The sequence below is a fragment of the Rhea pennata genome, chromosome Z (assembly GCF_028389875.1).
Source record: "Rhea pennata isolate bPtePen1 chromosome Z, bPtePen1.pri, whole genome shotgun sequence".
In the NCBI taxonomy this organism is placed as follows: domain Eukaryota; kingdom Metazoa; phylum Chordata; class Aves; order Rheiformes; family Rheidae; genus Rhea; species Rhea pennata.
Genome location: NC_084702.1, coordinates 22,927,839 through 22,940,736, shown reverse-complemented (window position 1 = coordinate 22,940,736; position 12,898 = coordinate 22,927,839). Strand labels below are relative to the sequence as shown.

The 12,898-nt window shown below is 37.9% G+C and overlaps 1 protein-coding gene across 4 annotated transcripts in view; it reads right to left on the bottom strand.

The window, feature by feature from the left end:
• Positions 1–12,898, bottom strand: part of FOCAD (focadhesin) — a 123,334-nt gene that overhangs the window by 17,581 nt on the left and 92,855 nt on the right. For all 4 annotated transcript variants that reach the window (XM_062599636.1, XM_062599635.1, XM_062599637.1 and 1 more), the window contains exons 27-30: positions 10,879–11,117; positions 9,074–9,163; positions 2,990–3,137; positions 452–571 (exon numbers count right to left, since the gene is read on the bottom strand). In XM_062599636.1, the coding sequence (XP_062455620.1) occupies positions 452–571; positions 2,990–3,137; positions 9,074–9,163; positions 10,879–11,117 (597 nt within the window). The remainder of the gene's footprint in view (positions 1–451; positions 572–2,989; positions 3,138–9,073; positions 9,164–10,878; positions 11,118–12,898) is intronic.

Sequence of the window (12,898 nt, the reverse complement as noted above, 5' to 3'; positions counted from 1 at the left end):
GGATGAAACAGAAGAAATTGTTATCTGTAGATATGATGTGCTATCTGAAGTCTATGGGAAAGTAAAATCTGAGAAAAACACAGAAAATGTATTTTCCTACCAAGAAAAAGATCTTAAGACAAATGTTTTAAAAGAAACAATAATTTAGGCATAGGAACTAAAGACCCTATGAACTCAAAAGTACTAACTTCTCTTTTAAATGCAATCAAACATACACAAAATCTGTTTTTGCTTCACACTATGGTATTTGCTATTCAGCTACAGACAATCTACCAATGGAATAAATGGTCACCATGGCAACTGCACTGTATGCATAACACACACAAGTGTTAGTTAGTGCTCAAAACTCATTAATGTTTCCTTCAAGCAATGAACTGGGTAGAACAATATGCAATACGAAACACTTAGGAGAAAAACAGAACTGGAGCAAAACCCAAACTCTAAGTATGACCTGCTGATTATTTTCCACTAAGGTTCGCAGCTTGTTCATGGCTTCTTCAGCCTCTGCTGCTTCTATGATTCCAACACTGAAAGCAGAGACACAGGAACAGGCCACAGAATAGGCAAGGACCTGAAAAACAATATTGTTTAATTCTGATATGCAGAGTCCGGTCAAATTCACAAACACACACGCACACAGTCATTTAGGTGGCTACCTTTACTTCCTCTGAGAGATTTTATACCACCTTGTTCCTACAACAGTAAAATATCATAATAAATTCTCAAATTTCACCTCAAATAGAAAGCAGCATTTGCTGCTGCAGCTCTGCAGTTTTTTGTTTTTCATCACAGTCACTTCTGCATTCACACAGTATTTATTGCCTCTCTGGAGAAAATGTTGCAGCCATTGATACAAACTAAATTCTTTGCTGTAAGAACCAAACTTTGTAATTCTGTCTGCTGCTGCCTGTTCCCTGTCCAGAAGTGATCTGCAAAGTATCTGCCAGGAGGACAGGACCCGTGCACTCAGCAACAGCTCTCACACATCTCCTCAGTGCCAGAAACTGAGAAGCATCATTCTAAGCTTCATTCCTTTTCTCCCTGTAAGCTAGTGGTAAGGCCTTCACTGTTCATTTGACACTCCACCAGTAGTAAAAGGTATGCTGGTTTTACTGTCTCACCAGAATCATGGATAATATGTAGAAGAGAATTTATAAAAAAACACATAATAACACACTTGAACAAGAAAATTAATCTATGGGAAAGGCAGTCTGCTGAGAGTACAAGTTTTATAAGCCATGCATCTATGTGCTAGTATAATAAAAAAGACATGCCATCTTCAGGTTATATTTTCAGATTTTTGCTGTTCCCCCAAAAGACTCATCTGTTCTGACATTAGGAAAGTATGGCTAAAGCCTAGAAGTACTTCTGGTTTTGTTGGCTGAGGGCAAAATATTGACCTTCCACAGAAATGCTGTTATTTTTCTCAGCATGAGTATCTGATCATTACCTATATGAGCATACATAGCATGCTGTCATCCCATCAATGCTACCAGCAGGCCTATAAGGACAGAAGAGGAGCATGTAGTAGAACAGTCTCCCACACACTATGTATGGGACTAGGCTCACATCCTCAGGCAGAATCATTCACAATGTTCATGTTCTTCACCCTCAGACATGGAAGGTAAGGAAATAAAGTCTGAATCTTCACTAGGACAACTGTGCCAACTACTTAACCTCATTTGCCAACTACCTAACCTCATTTGTACAAAACTGAAGTATAGAACCGGGTATGATTGTAATGGAATTTAAGATGCCTGTAACTCCTGGGTGGGATTGCCAACAACTTGTTTTGGAAGAAGTAATGCCCATATTGGACTTCTCACTGCAGCAGGCCAAAGTTCTCCCAAGTACAGGATAGTACCCCAACTATTTATTGCTCTGAAAGAACCTCTAGTGCACTTCAAATATAGTAATATTCATCAAAAGGTCATGGCCAAATTTTACTACTACAATTATGTACGCAATTCCTTATGGAGATTTTAACCAAAAAAGGGAGGTTTTGCTTCTCATCTTGAATTACTTCCTGATGTTAAACAGCTGCTGCATTTCATCCCAGCAGTTGCTCTACTGAACTCTGTACAGAGTTTGCACATCAGTTTAACTTCAATAAAGCACTCTTGAGATCCTCAGGGAGGGATAAATGATTTCACGGATGTAAGTTATTTTAACATGTGATCCATAAACAGCAAAAGGCTAATCCCCATTACACACAGACTGCCAAAAAAATTAAACTCCATAAAATTATACATTTATTACCAAAAACAGTTTTCAGAACAGTACCAAGAACAAAAAAAAGAACATTATCAGTGTCTTTTAAATCCCTTAGAAAAACAGTATTACGAAACTCAGCTGTTCAGCTACTGTGAGTTTACACACTCCAGATAGAGGTTTCTGCAGCAAATATCTGCTTATTTTCATCCTTGCTTTCTGATATCAATTTCTCCAGTTTTGTCAGCTTTTAAGTTTTATCTCAACAAGGTTGTACAGTTCTTGGTACAAGGATCCAAGTCAAAACTTACAGTAGCGTGGCAAAATATATTGAAGGGCATGCTCAAACTTAGCACAGCTTGGTTTAAGTCTCCAAAGCAATGTTATAATGAGAACAGAAAAAGAGCTGTAGTAGCACTCAGTAGTGCAAGATTCACATTAGTTAGTGACAACAGTTTTCAAAAGACTTAGACGCACAGTTACATAGGTCCCAAATTTCTTTATGAGCTAAAATCCTAAAGAAGCACTCTGAATAATGATTTTATATCTCATCAGGCAGTTTGTTAATATCTGTGCAGTATTATTGGTTATTCTAAAATTGTTTTGTTCAACAAATATAAAACGAGGCTGACAGGGTAGAAAACAGAAATCAAGGATTCAAATACAAAGACTGCATGAAACATCCAGTGGATATAAAGCTTCAGTGAAGAGTTGAGCTACTAAAAGGTGGAAGCCAAGAGAAAGAAAGATTTAAAATCTGTAATAAAACAGACCATACCTCTTGGACCCATCTGCTTTGGTCCTCACTGCCATCCAGGTAGTTACACAATTTTCGCAATGAAGAAGAAACATGTACTCGCGATTCTGTTTGGCTGCTGTGACTCATAAGCGAAAGAACAAGTCCCACTCCCAAAATACATCCAGTGCTTAAAGAAAAGACAAAAGAAGAAGGATTAGGGATGTCTTGGCTGCTCTGAACTCTTTTTTTCACCATCAGATTTGCTTGGATTGCTGAGCAGTAAGAACTCTTGGCCCTCACTGACAATCAGCACAGTCAATTTTACAAGTGGTTTTTATTTCATACTGAGATGATCCTTTTAAGAAGACAAGAGATGAAAGGAGAGTATACAATGAAAACATAGGTTCAAAATAGCAAGATATATATAAATAGCTTCCTTATTTCTTCTGCTTTGGAAGAATCAATAGCCTTGTGAACAAACATCATCTGGCAGGAGGGAAGTATGGACTCAAACCTCTCCATCTGATTCATACTGATATCCTCTATGATACCACATTTAAACACAATAATTGCAGCTTTACTTTTAGTGTTTGCTTCTCTCAGCCTCTCCTGCAAGAGATGTTTTGGTTTATGAGAATTATAAGTTACTGCCTGAGTGAGACAGCAGCTAAGAAGGCTATATGGTCATGGTATTCAGCTGTATTTCAGAGTGTAAGAATCTGGCACACATTTAACCCATACATATTTAAATATATATATATATACATATATACAACAGTGGACCATCCTCAACAGGGCAGCCATATCCCAGTAGAACTAAGAATTTGATGCTGGGGATACTCAAAATTTCAGAAAGTTGCACATAAGTTTAAAGTACATAATTTAACATGGCACTTGACATGTTCTCTGGCTCTTTTTTTTTTAGATTTTCACCAGAAATTGCACTCTGGACCTGAGAATACTTTCTTATAAAATGAAGACCTACGGCTCCTGCAGAGTTCCAGTTTGCACAAGTCATCCACCCTAACACTAACGAGTTTTGTCAGAAAATTCCCAACCAGCCTTAGCTACCATCACAAGATACTAAGAGCACAATGGATACCCACTGCTCTGAAAGGTGCTCTCACTGCACAAATACACAACAGCTGAAAGCAGCAGCTGTTACCTGAAGATGAAGCTCCCCTTTCCCTTCTGCATCGCTATGACCAATGACTAACACTGCACACAGTAAATAGTCAACTGAATGTGGCTAGGATATCAGACACTCTTTTAAGCTTGTGCTATCCAACTCAAAAATAGGAAAAAATATTCCTTTACTTAGCAAAATGAAAAATAAACTACTGAGAATAATTTCAGTCAGTTTCAAGCTAATATTTTTCAACATGGGATGAAGATGACCAACATGGCTAGAATACTCAGTGGTGTCTTTGCAGAACAACCTTTCCTCTCCCTCTCCTTTAACTTTTCCAGTGAAAAACATGCAACAAATCTCTAAAATCAATATTTATAAAGAAGTGGTATACCTGAATTCATGAAGAGCCAACAAAAAGCAGATATGGCTTAGAGCACATCTGAATCGTACATACTTAATCTACTAGAGGTTTACAAAAATATACAGAAAGACTACTAGGTTCCTAGTTAGAGTTACTATATATTTTTTTTTTTTTAATGTTGCTGTCACTTTGCAGTAACCAAAATGTAATGGAAGACAGAAGCAAGATTAAAATTTTACACACACACACTTTTTGTGAAATTAAAAAAAAAATACCATAGAACTAGCAATCTCTAGCCATCTTTCTCACCTGGCCATCTTGTTTGTGACCTATACAAAATAAACTTTCATTTCACCAGTGTATCATTTCAAATTTCCCAATATGTCTAAGTGTTTTACTGCCACTGCATCTGATTCACAGATGGGTAATGGCAGTAGCATAGTGTATCTATTGTCACCTCTCAACATGATAGCTTGGAACAGCACAGGGCAGTACAGTTCATCATGTAACAGCACAAAGGACTTCATGAGCAAACAGTGAAACAAAATAAAAGATATCTTCAGATGAAGGAAAAAATGACATTTTAAAGGGCTAAATGCTGATAATCTTGAGGTCATTGGAAGTTTAGCAGGTTTCTCTAGGAAGAGTAAATAATTCTGACAATAGTTTGGGGTTGAAAGTGCCTTAAATCCATATCAAACTCCTACAGACCTTATGAAAACTGCATAAAAATAAGTTGGTTTTGAATACCAACTTTAAGGAAGACTATTATGTATGTCATGTTTTAGAGCAACTTGGCTCTTCACTACATCTTTACTCAAAAATTAAGCACCAGCATTCATCATTTACTCAATATTTCTCCAGTACTTATTCTAGTAGATACATTCTAGTTCTGCCATGTAATGGCTCTACGTAAAAAGGCACATTTGTAAAGCTGTTATAGAATTCATATTGAATAAGGGAAATGTAATGGGCAAGCCCGAAAACATTACCACTCCTTGGTATTCTCAATAACTTTGTACAAGAAGACCCTTCAAAGGTCAGTGTTAAACCCATCTTCAACATGTCATGTTTTTCTTTGTCTGCAGAAAGGAAAAAAAACACAAAGCAAAACCTTGCAAGACAAGGACCATATGTTCTGCTACAGTTACTACCCAAATGCTGTACTGTTAAAATTGGCCTTTCATTTTGTTCTCATTCCTTTTTTCCCAGTACCCTCACATTTGAGATAATATATTCAATATAATCTAGGTAAGTAACTAGAAAAGTTATTAACAGTTATGAATGCAAATGCTTGATGAACCTTCTCTCAGCCTCTATGTATGATAGGTTTGGAAAAAAAAAATTAGCTGTTTAATAGCTTCCATGATCAGTAAGTTTAACAAAACGTAGCAGCACAAAGAATTGTATAAAAACACTTTCAAAAATCACTCTTCTAATATACATGTCACGTATATGTTTCATCATACATACATCACCAAAAACTGCCGTATCAGTATTTTTAAACCATACTTATTTCGTTTTCTAGCTAATGTATGGGGAGAGTTAATGTCTTCTCACACATCTTTCGATAATATGTAAGTGTCTTCTACTTAAAATCACGACCTAAGGCTCTGTGATCTCTGAAACTCTGTTTCAGAAAAAAACTGAAGTAGTACAATATTATATATACTTATTTGAGATGTTCCCCCCTCCCCTTGAAGATGATGAGCTTCATTGTTGCTTTCTTCCCTGTGTGGCTAACGACAGATAAAAGAGTGCTGACTTAGAAGCATCATTCTGAAAATGACATTTTCAAAGAAAAAAAACTTTTCATTATTTCATGCAACTTACACAGATGTACAGATCCTTATGGCACCATGCTAAAACACTGGCTTAGGGGAAAACACATATGTTGCTTATTATTTATTAGAAATAGCTGTTTTCTTCATTCCTCTTTCCCTCAAATAATAACAAATTTTTAAATTAAAATTTCAAAAGAGAATTCCCCTAAAAACCCCAAATAACATATATAATCAATATTCTTATCAAGACTGACTTTTTCAGTGAAGTGTGTTGTGCGAGCTCCAGTCTGCACTCCCACACACTTTGTTAAACCTCTTTATTATATAGCCACTCAAGGCAGAAGAAAAAAGAAAAACAGCAAAAACTTCTTTATTTCTATAATGGCCTTCAAAGTGTGAGATGTGTCACTTAACACCCTAAACAAACATATTACTAGGCAGAGAAACATATCATCTACAACAATCAGGAGGCGTGCATCTCAGAAATTTATTGATAAACTAGAACATCTACTGAACAAAAGTACGGGAATGCATATGTATGCATGCATATGCATGTGTACGTATGCTGTCAGGGCAGAAAGAGGTGGTGGGCAGAGAAAACGGGAACTAAAGGTTTCTTTTCCACTAGATGGCAGCATGATACAAGATACTGCCTCTGATAATTTGGCAAATCAGAGCAGTCAGAAATCTCTTCCAAATTACAGCAGAATGATGAATTTGTACTAGGAGTCTTATGAGCTCTCCTGGAATTCTTTTAAACATAAGTAACCTTAGAGCAGACCCATGAGGGGAAATTATTATTGCTGGCATTTAGAAAAGACAGAACTTCCTCCCTCCTCCATTTGTACAGTGTGATATACCTACTCTCAGAAAACTCCCAACCTATTTTAACTGCAAGTTGAGCATGGATAAAACATAAGGTAAATGTAATGCTTATGTCCCACAGTCTGCTGTGCCTATTGTAACTACATGCAAAGACTGAAAGGGTCCTTCCTTTAGAGAAAATGGTAGTTCAGAAGTTGAGACATGCCAAACTCATACAAATAGTCTGCAACATTTGCAGCTTTAAATTACCTCTTTGCTCATGAGGCAGAGTGCTCACACTACACACCAACTTGAGAACTGCTTTTTAAAAACATTTTTATTATGCTCAGCATAAGAAATTCTTTATTACTTCTTTTCTTGCTTACCATTGCTTCATATTCTTCTGTCTGCCTCCTGCTGTAAGGGGAGTCTAGTCTGGCTTTTCTGGGTGGCTTTAATCTCCAGCTAATAGGTCACACAAACAAGTAGCAACAGGTACAACAAAATGATGCAGCTGACACAGCTACTTGTGCATCATGTACCTTATTCTGTGCTAGCTAAGGGACAATGTGAATCCTGACTAAGCTTTCCAAGTTCACAGCCCTATGATGTGCAGCTAAAGATCACTGCAGAAGGGGAAAGCACAAGCAAACTGGAATTATTGGTCTGTTTCCTTTGAAAAGAGAAGAACTGGGTAGAAAAATACTGTAAATTAAAGAAAAAGCTATGCACCCATACAGAGGCATACAAGATAATGAAGATCCTTCCCTACTTTAAAAGACAAATAGCTACCACAGAAGTGATCCACTGCTGTGGTCCCATGTTCACGGTTTGACTGTTCACTAGCAACTGATATATACCAAGTGTTAAGCAGATTATTCACGGCTTGCCAATGCCAGCAATTGTGTGAAGCCCTTCAATAATTTCTTGCCCTCCGGGAGGGCTGATCATCTCCTTAGGGCATTTGAGGAATAACTGCACTTTGTCAAATTAAATATATTTGCTTTCCTGAGTATTCAACATGCCATCCACAGCTGTTAAATTAACCATCTGGATGCCCAGACAAAAGAGCCATGCAAGGCAGTCGATCCTGGGCTTAGGCTGTATCACATGCACATGCATATTCTTGTAATGGGCTCTAAAGCAGCAGCAGCTAGGCTGCATTGAGCATCTTGGCAACCATTGAAAAGCATCAAGGAGACACATTCAGAAGCATTTTTCATTAATGAACATGTGCGGACAAAATGAACAGCTCTCCTCCTAGAATTGGTGGTATACTCCCACTGCCTGTGAACAAGACTGTGTGACTCTCTTACACATGACCAATGTTTCTTCTTGTGGGCTAGCTGGGAGCAGTTGTGGTCATTATTTCCTTATACCTTGCACTAGGGACTGCACGGAAGAGGTAGTGCATATGTATATACCTAAATAAGTAAAATTAACTCAGAAGAGTCAGTAGAGCCAGAGAAACAGACGTGAATAGTATCATGAAATTCAGCCATGATGAAGACACAGCCGTGGCTTGGCTGGGTCAGGGGTAGCTCTGCAGAGCAGCACAGGGCCAGCATCAGTGGGTGGCACCAGGCAGCAGCCCCCAGGGCTGTGTGTGCAGGCTGGCCCGAGTAGGGAAGGGTGGGGGTCCCTCCCTTCTCCTCAGTACTCCAGGACCCTGCTGGGTACCACCTCCGCCCATGGCCAGCATGAGGTGCCATCAAGTGGGAGGCAACAGCAAAGTAGGCTCAGGCCAGAGATGAGGAGAATCTTTTCCTTCCACTGAGGACATCCTGGTAGCAGAATCAGGCACCCTTGGAGGATGTCCAGCCCTGACGGGGTAAAGCCCTGTGCAACCTGATCTGCTTTGTGCAGGGGCGTGGACCTTCCAAGGTCCCTACCAGCCCACAAAAGCCTCTGGCTTTACAATAAGTGCTTAGGAATAGGCTGTCTCCTCATGTTTACAATCCTCTGAAGAATTTAGGGGTGAAAGTATTAACTATTAAAGTGGAGCTGAAAATAAATTATCATCACTAATGAAATAAACTCACTTGTACTCCAGACTGGTGTCAAAGCAGCAGTCTTCCAGCGCATCTAGGGACTTCATTAGAAGTAAGTTCATCTGTTGACCAGATACATCACTACAAAGAAAACAAACAAAAAAACCCCCAAATCCTCCAAACCAGCTCTGTTCTTTAAACAATATATGCTATCAGGTCTCCCGGTAAGAATGAACATGACACTAAATACAGTCCTTTACTTTTTATAACACCTTCTCACAATGATCTGTAGGCAGCAACTGTATGACTTGTGTGATATATTCATACAAACATATTACAGATGAATAAACAAATAATACAAAGTGTATTATATTCAGAACCTAACTGCCCCCCCAATATCATTAAAACATCCTCAAAGAAACTCGCAGTTTTTACGACATACATGACAGCTGAATGAAACTATATTTCCAAGCGCTGGAGAAAATCTCAGCTGGATTATAACTGTTTATAAACTGAAAATTCATGACTGTTTTAGATATTAGACTCCAGAAGTCTTTCTTTACCCCTTTGTCTGTGGAAGCCTTTATATCTCCTTCCAAAAATGCCACAGAAATCCCCTGTTACAAAAACATGTTCACAGTTTCATAATGTACATGACATCTTTAAGGTAAATTATCTGTGTTATTTGATATTAACTACAGATACATCTTGTTAAGTTTTACTGTTGGTGCATGTCAACATTTAGGAGAATATCTGAGATTGAGCTTTGAAATTTTGCAGGGCAGTGGAAGAGTAAAATCTGATTTGTTTTAGTCCATGCAAAATTTTTAGATAAGCACCACATTATTAATCTCAATTCCCTCCTGACCCCTCCTAAAAAGCCTTCCAGGTTCATGTACTTCAAAACACCAAGATCTAATGCCATTCTCTCCAAAGCTTTTTAGTGCTTGTCTATAGCTTAGTTATCACTATTGACCAATTATCCAGAGACAGTGCATCCCCAAACCATGCTGCTGAGTTGAATACAGCAATACATCAAGACAGCAAAGCATGAATATTACAACAGATGAATGCAGCACAGTGTTTTAACAAAGCCGGATGCTTTAGAAACCTTAGTTTCACAGAGCAAATTAACAGCTGATTGTCAGATGTGTTTGAAATTATTGCTCGTGTAGCAATTATGCATGTATTACAGATATACAGGCAGACACAATCCCAAATAGTCAATGGATTAGAGATATATAAAATCAAATCTCTCTCTCAATTTCTTTGAATAATCTGAAATTTGAGACCATAATCCTGGATTGAGGTCAGTCTTCTGGAAAGGACGCATTTTCTACCAACTTTAGAACATCCCTTTGCTGCCAACACAGCAGTAACAACACACCTTAGAAACAACCCATTATACTGTTTGCCTTGTACGTTACGCATATAAAGATACAGCTGCATCATGCAAGTGGACACTACTTTGTGTACAGAACATGTTTAGAAAAGAACCAGTGAGAATTAGGAATTATTTTACAAAAAAGTCTCCCAGGGCAGCTAACATCCTTAGAAGTGTTACTTGTGTGTCTCATTCCATTAAGTGATTTGCACAAGTAGTTTAGGATACTATAAAAATTAATCATTCATCCTGAAGGAATGGCAAAATATTTAGAGAATAACGTTCAGCAAAGTGCAGAAAAGGGAAAAAAAGATTATGACAATAAATGAGGACACCTTTTAAGGAGCATTGCAAAACCCCTCAAGAATGACTATGACTTGTATATACTTAGCTCCTCAGAACTTAAATGCCACATGCAGGGAAAAAAGGAAGAAGTTACCTGCACACCTGTATCACCTAGAGCAATCCCTACCTGACTTTTTCTTCACACAAACGTGAGATAAACATTCCCAAAGCGAGGCCCACATGAATTTGAACAGCTTGAGATTCATCAGCATTTGGTTTCCCAGGTAACCTGGCAGTCAGCATATTCAGGACTTCCTCAACCTTCTCCTTGAATGATACAATGAAAATTGGCACCAGGAGAGACAAAGCAGTGGCTGCGCAGGAACGAGCTATAGCACTGGCGGTATTTTCACCAGAATAGGATTTCTGGAATAAAATATAAAAGATTTTTTTTATTTTTCTCTTGAGTGAGGAGGATAAAATGCCCTTCCAACTAAAAATATTCCGTATTTTAGGAGTTTAATAAATATGTATAAAGCCCAGTGGTTTTGCCATTTGGCAACAAACAATACTTCATAGCATTGCCCATGGCATCTTTTCTGTTTGTCTTGCCTTGAAAACAGTTTAAAATTATGGTAATTGAGAACACAATCTTTAAGTAGAAGTAAGATTGATTATGGAATTGCAAACAAAGGATAAGACAAAAAGAAACTGGAATTTAATTGCTAGACTGCACATACCTTGCTCTATTTCAGTGTTCAGCTTCCCTGCAAAAATACTCAGGAGTGTGCTCAGAAGTCTGAATAAGAAGTGGCTGTGATTTTAAAGTACTTCAGAATCACAGTACACCAAGAATTTACTGAGTTGGAAAAAGCCAAACTTTAAAAGTATCATGTCTAAGATGACCAAATATCATGAGATCCTCCTGCAAGATTACCAGTGGAAATGCTTTCTGAAAGGAAGATTCCTTACAAAGATTTTATATTCCTTTCCTTTTTAAAAGCTAAAATCCAGAGAGCTGCATCTATTTATAAAGCAATGGCCTGATTACATGTAATGGTCTCAGATACATGCATTAATGTCAATGTGCAACCCTGAAAAGAAAAAAATTCCAGTCAGCATGCAAGGCACTCTACAGAAAAACAGTATGTATCATGTGCCCTGGAATGATTTTTTTTTTCCTTTCAAACAGAGTGGATTTTAGAAATAAAAATACAAGCCATATCACACTGCTCCATCTGAAAAATACCTTTTTAAAACAGTATTTTTATTGGCAGGAGTCTCGCAACAATTCAGCAAAAACTGCTAGTGGCAGCTGATTACACGAACCTCCTCAGTTCCAGACAGTCCAGCATTTATTTAACACTGCATTAAATTAGTAATCTATATCCCTTAATCAAGGATATAGAAGTCACATGTCATAGCTGATTCAGGTTGATTAGCAATTTTCAGCTTTTTGACACAAACTTTTCATTGACTGGACCAGTTGCAGTCACTTTTTATGATCCCCATCTCTTCAAAGCAGAGGGAGAGAGTGAAAGCAGGAGAGCAGGAGAGGTAACACTGTACAACTGTTCATCCATCTAGAGTAACCTCATCCATGAGGTATCATAGGGAGTAATTTACTGTTCTTCCTTTTCAATGTACAAGAATGTCACAACAGGAGACAGAACAGTAGTTTCATCAGTTTGCCAGCACTCCTCCAGCTAGTTGTCTCAGATTATCCAAGAAAAACCATCAGAACAGTCATAGATACAACAAGGAGTAAACCAAAATTCAGGTTAGAAAACATCATGATGCATTAGCAGACTGGTATGTGGCCTTGTAGAACCCAAACTCCCTCTCTATCCATGACACCATGAATCTCCAACCTGGTAATTCTGACCACAGAATTACCTATAATATTACTACATTAACTATATCGATTTCTTAAGGTTTATATTGAGCTTTCAGTCCATCTCCAGATCCTATTTAAGAACTGCCTGATACTTAAATCTTATACAGCTTGATCATCTCAGGCTAGTTATCAGAATGAAATCACACATGACTTAGTTTCTGCTGGTCCTTTAGTGTTCAAGAGATACTGTAAAATTAGAGTAACTGTTATATTTTGAGAAAGACAGCATTTCAGGGCCTGTAGGTATGCTTCTCAGAATTGATCAGGAGCTTGATACTGAGAAGAGTCTGTTCACAGTAGAATGTTTTGT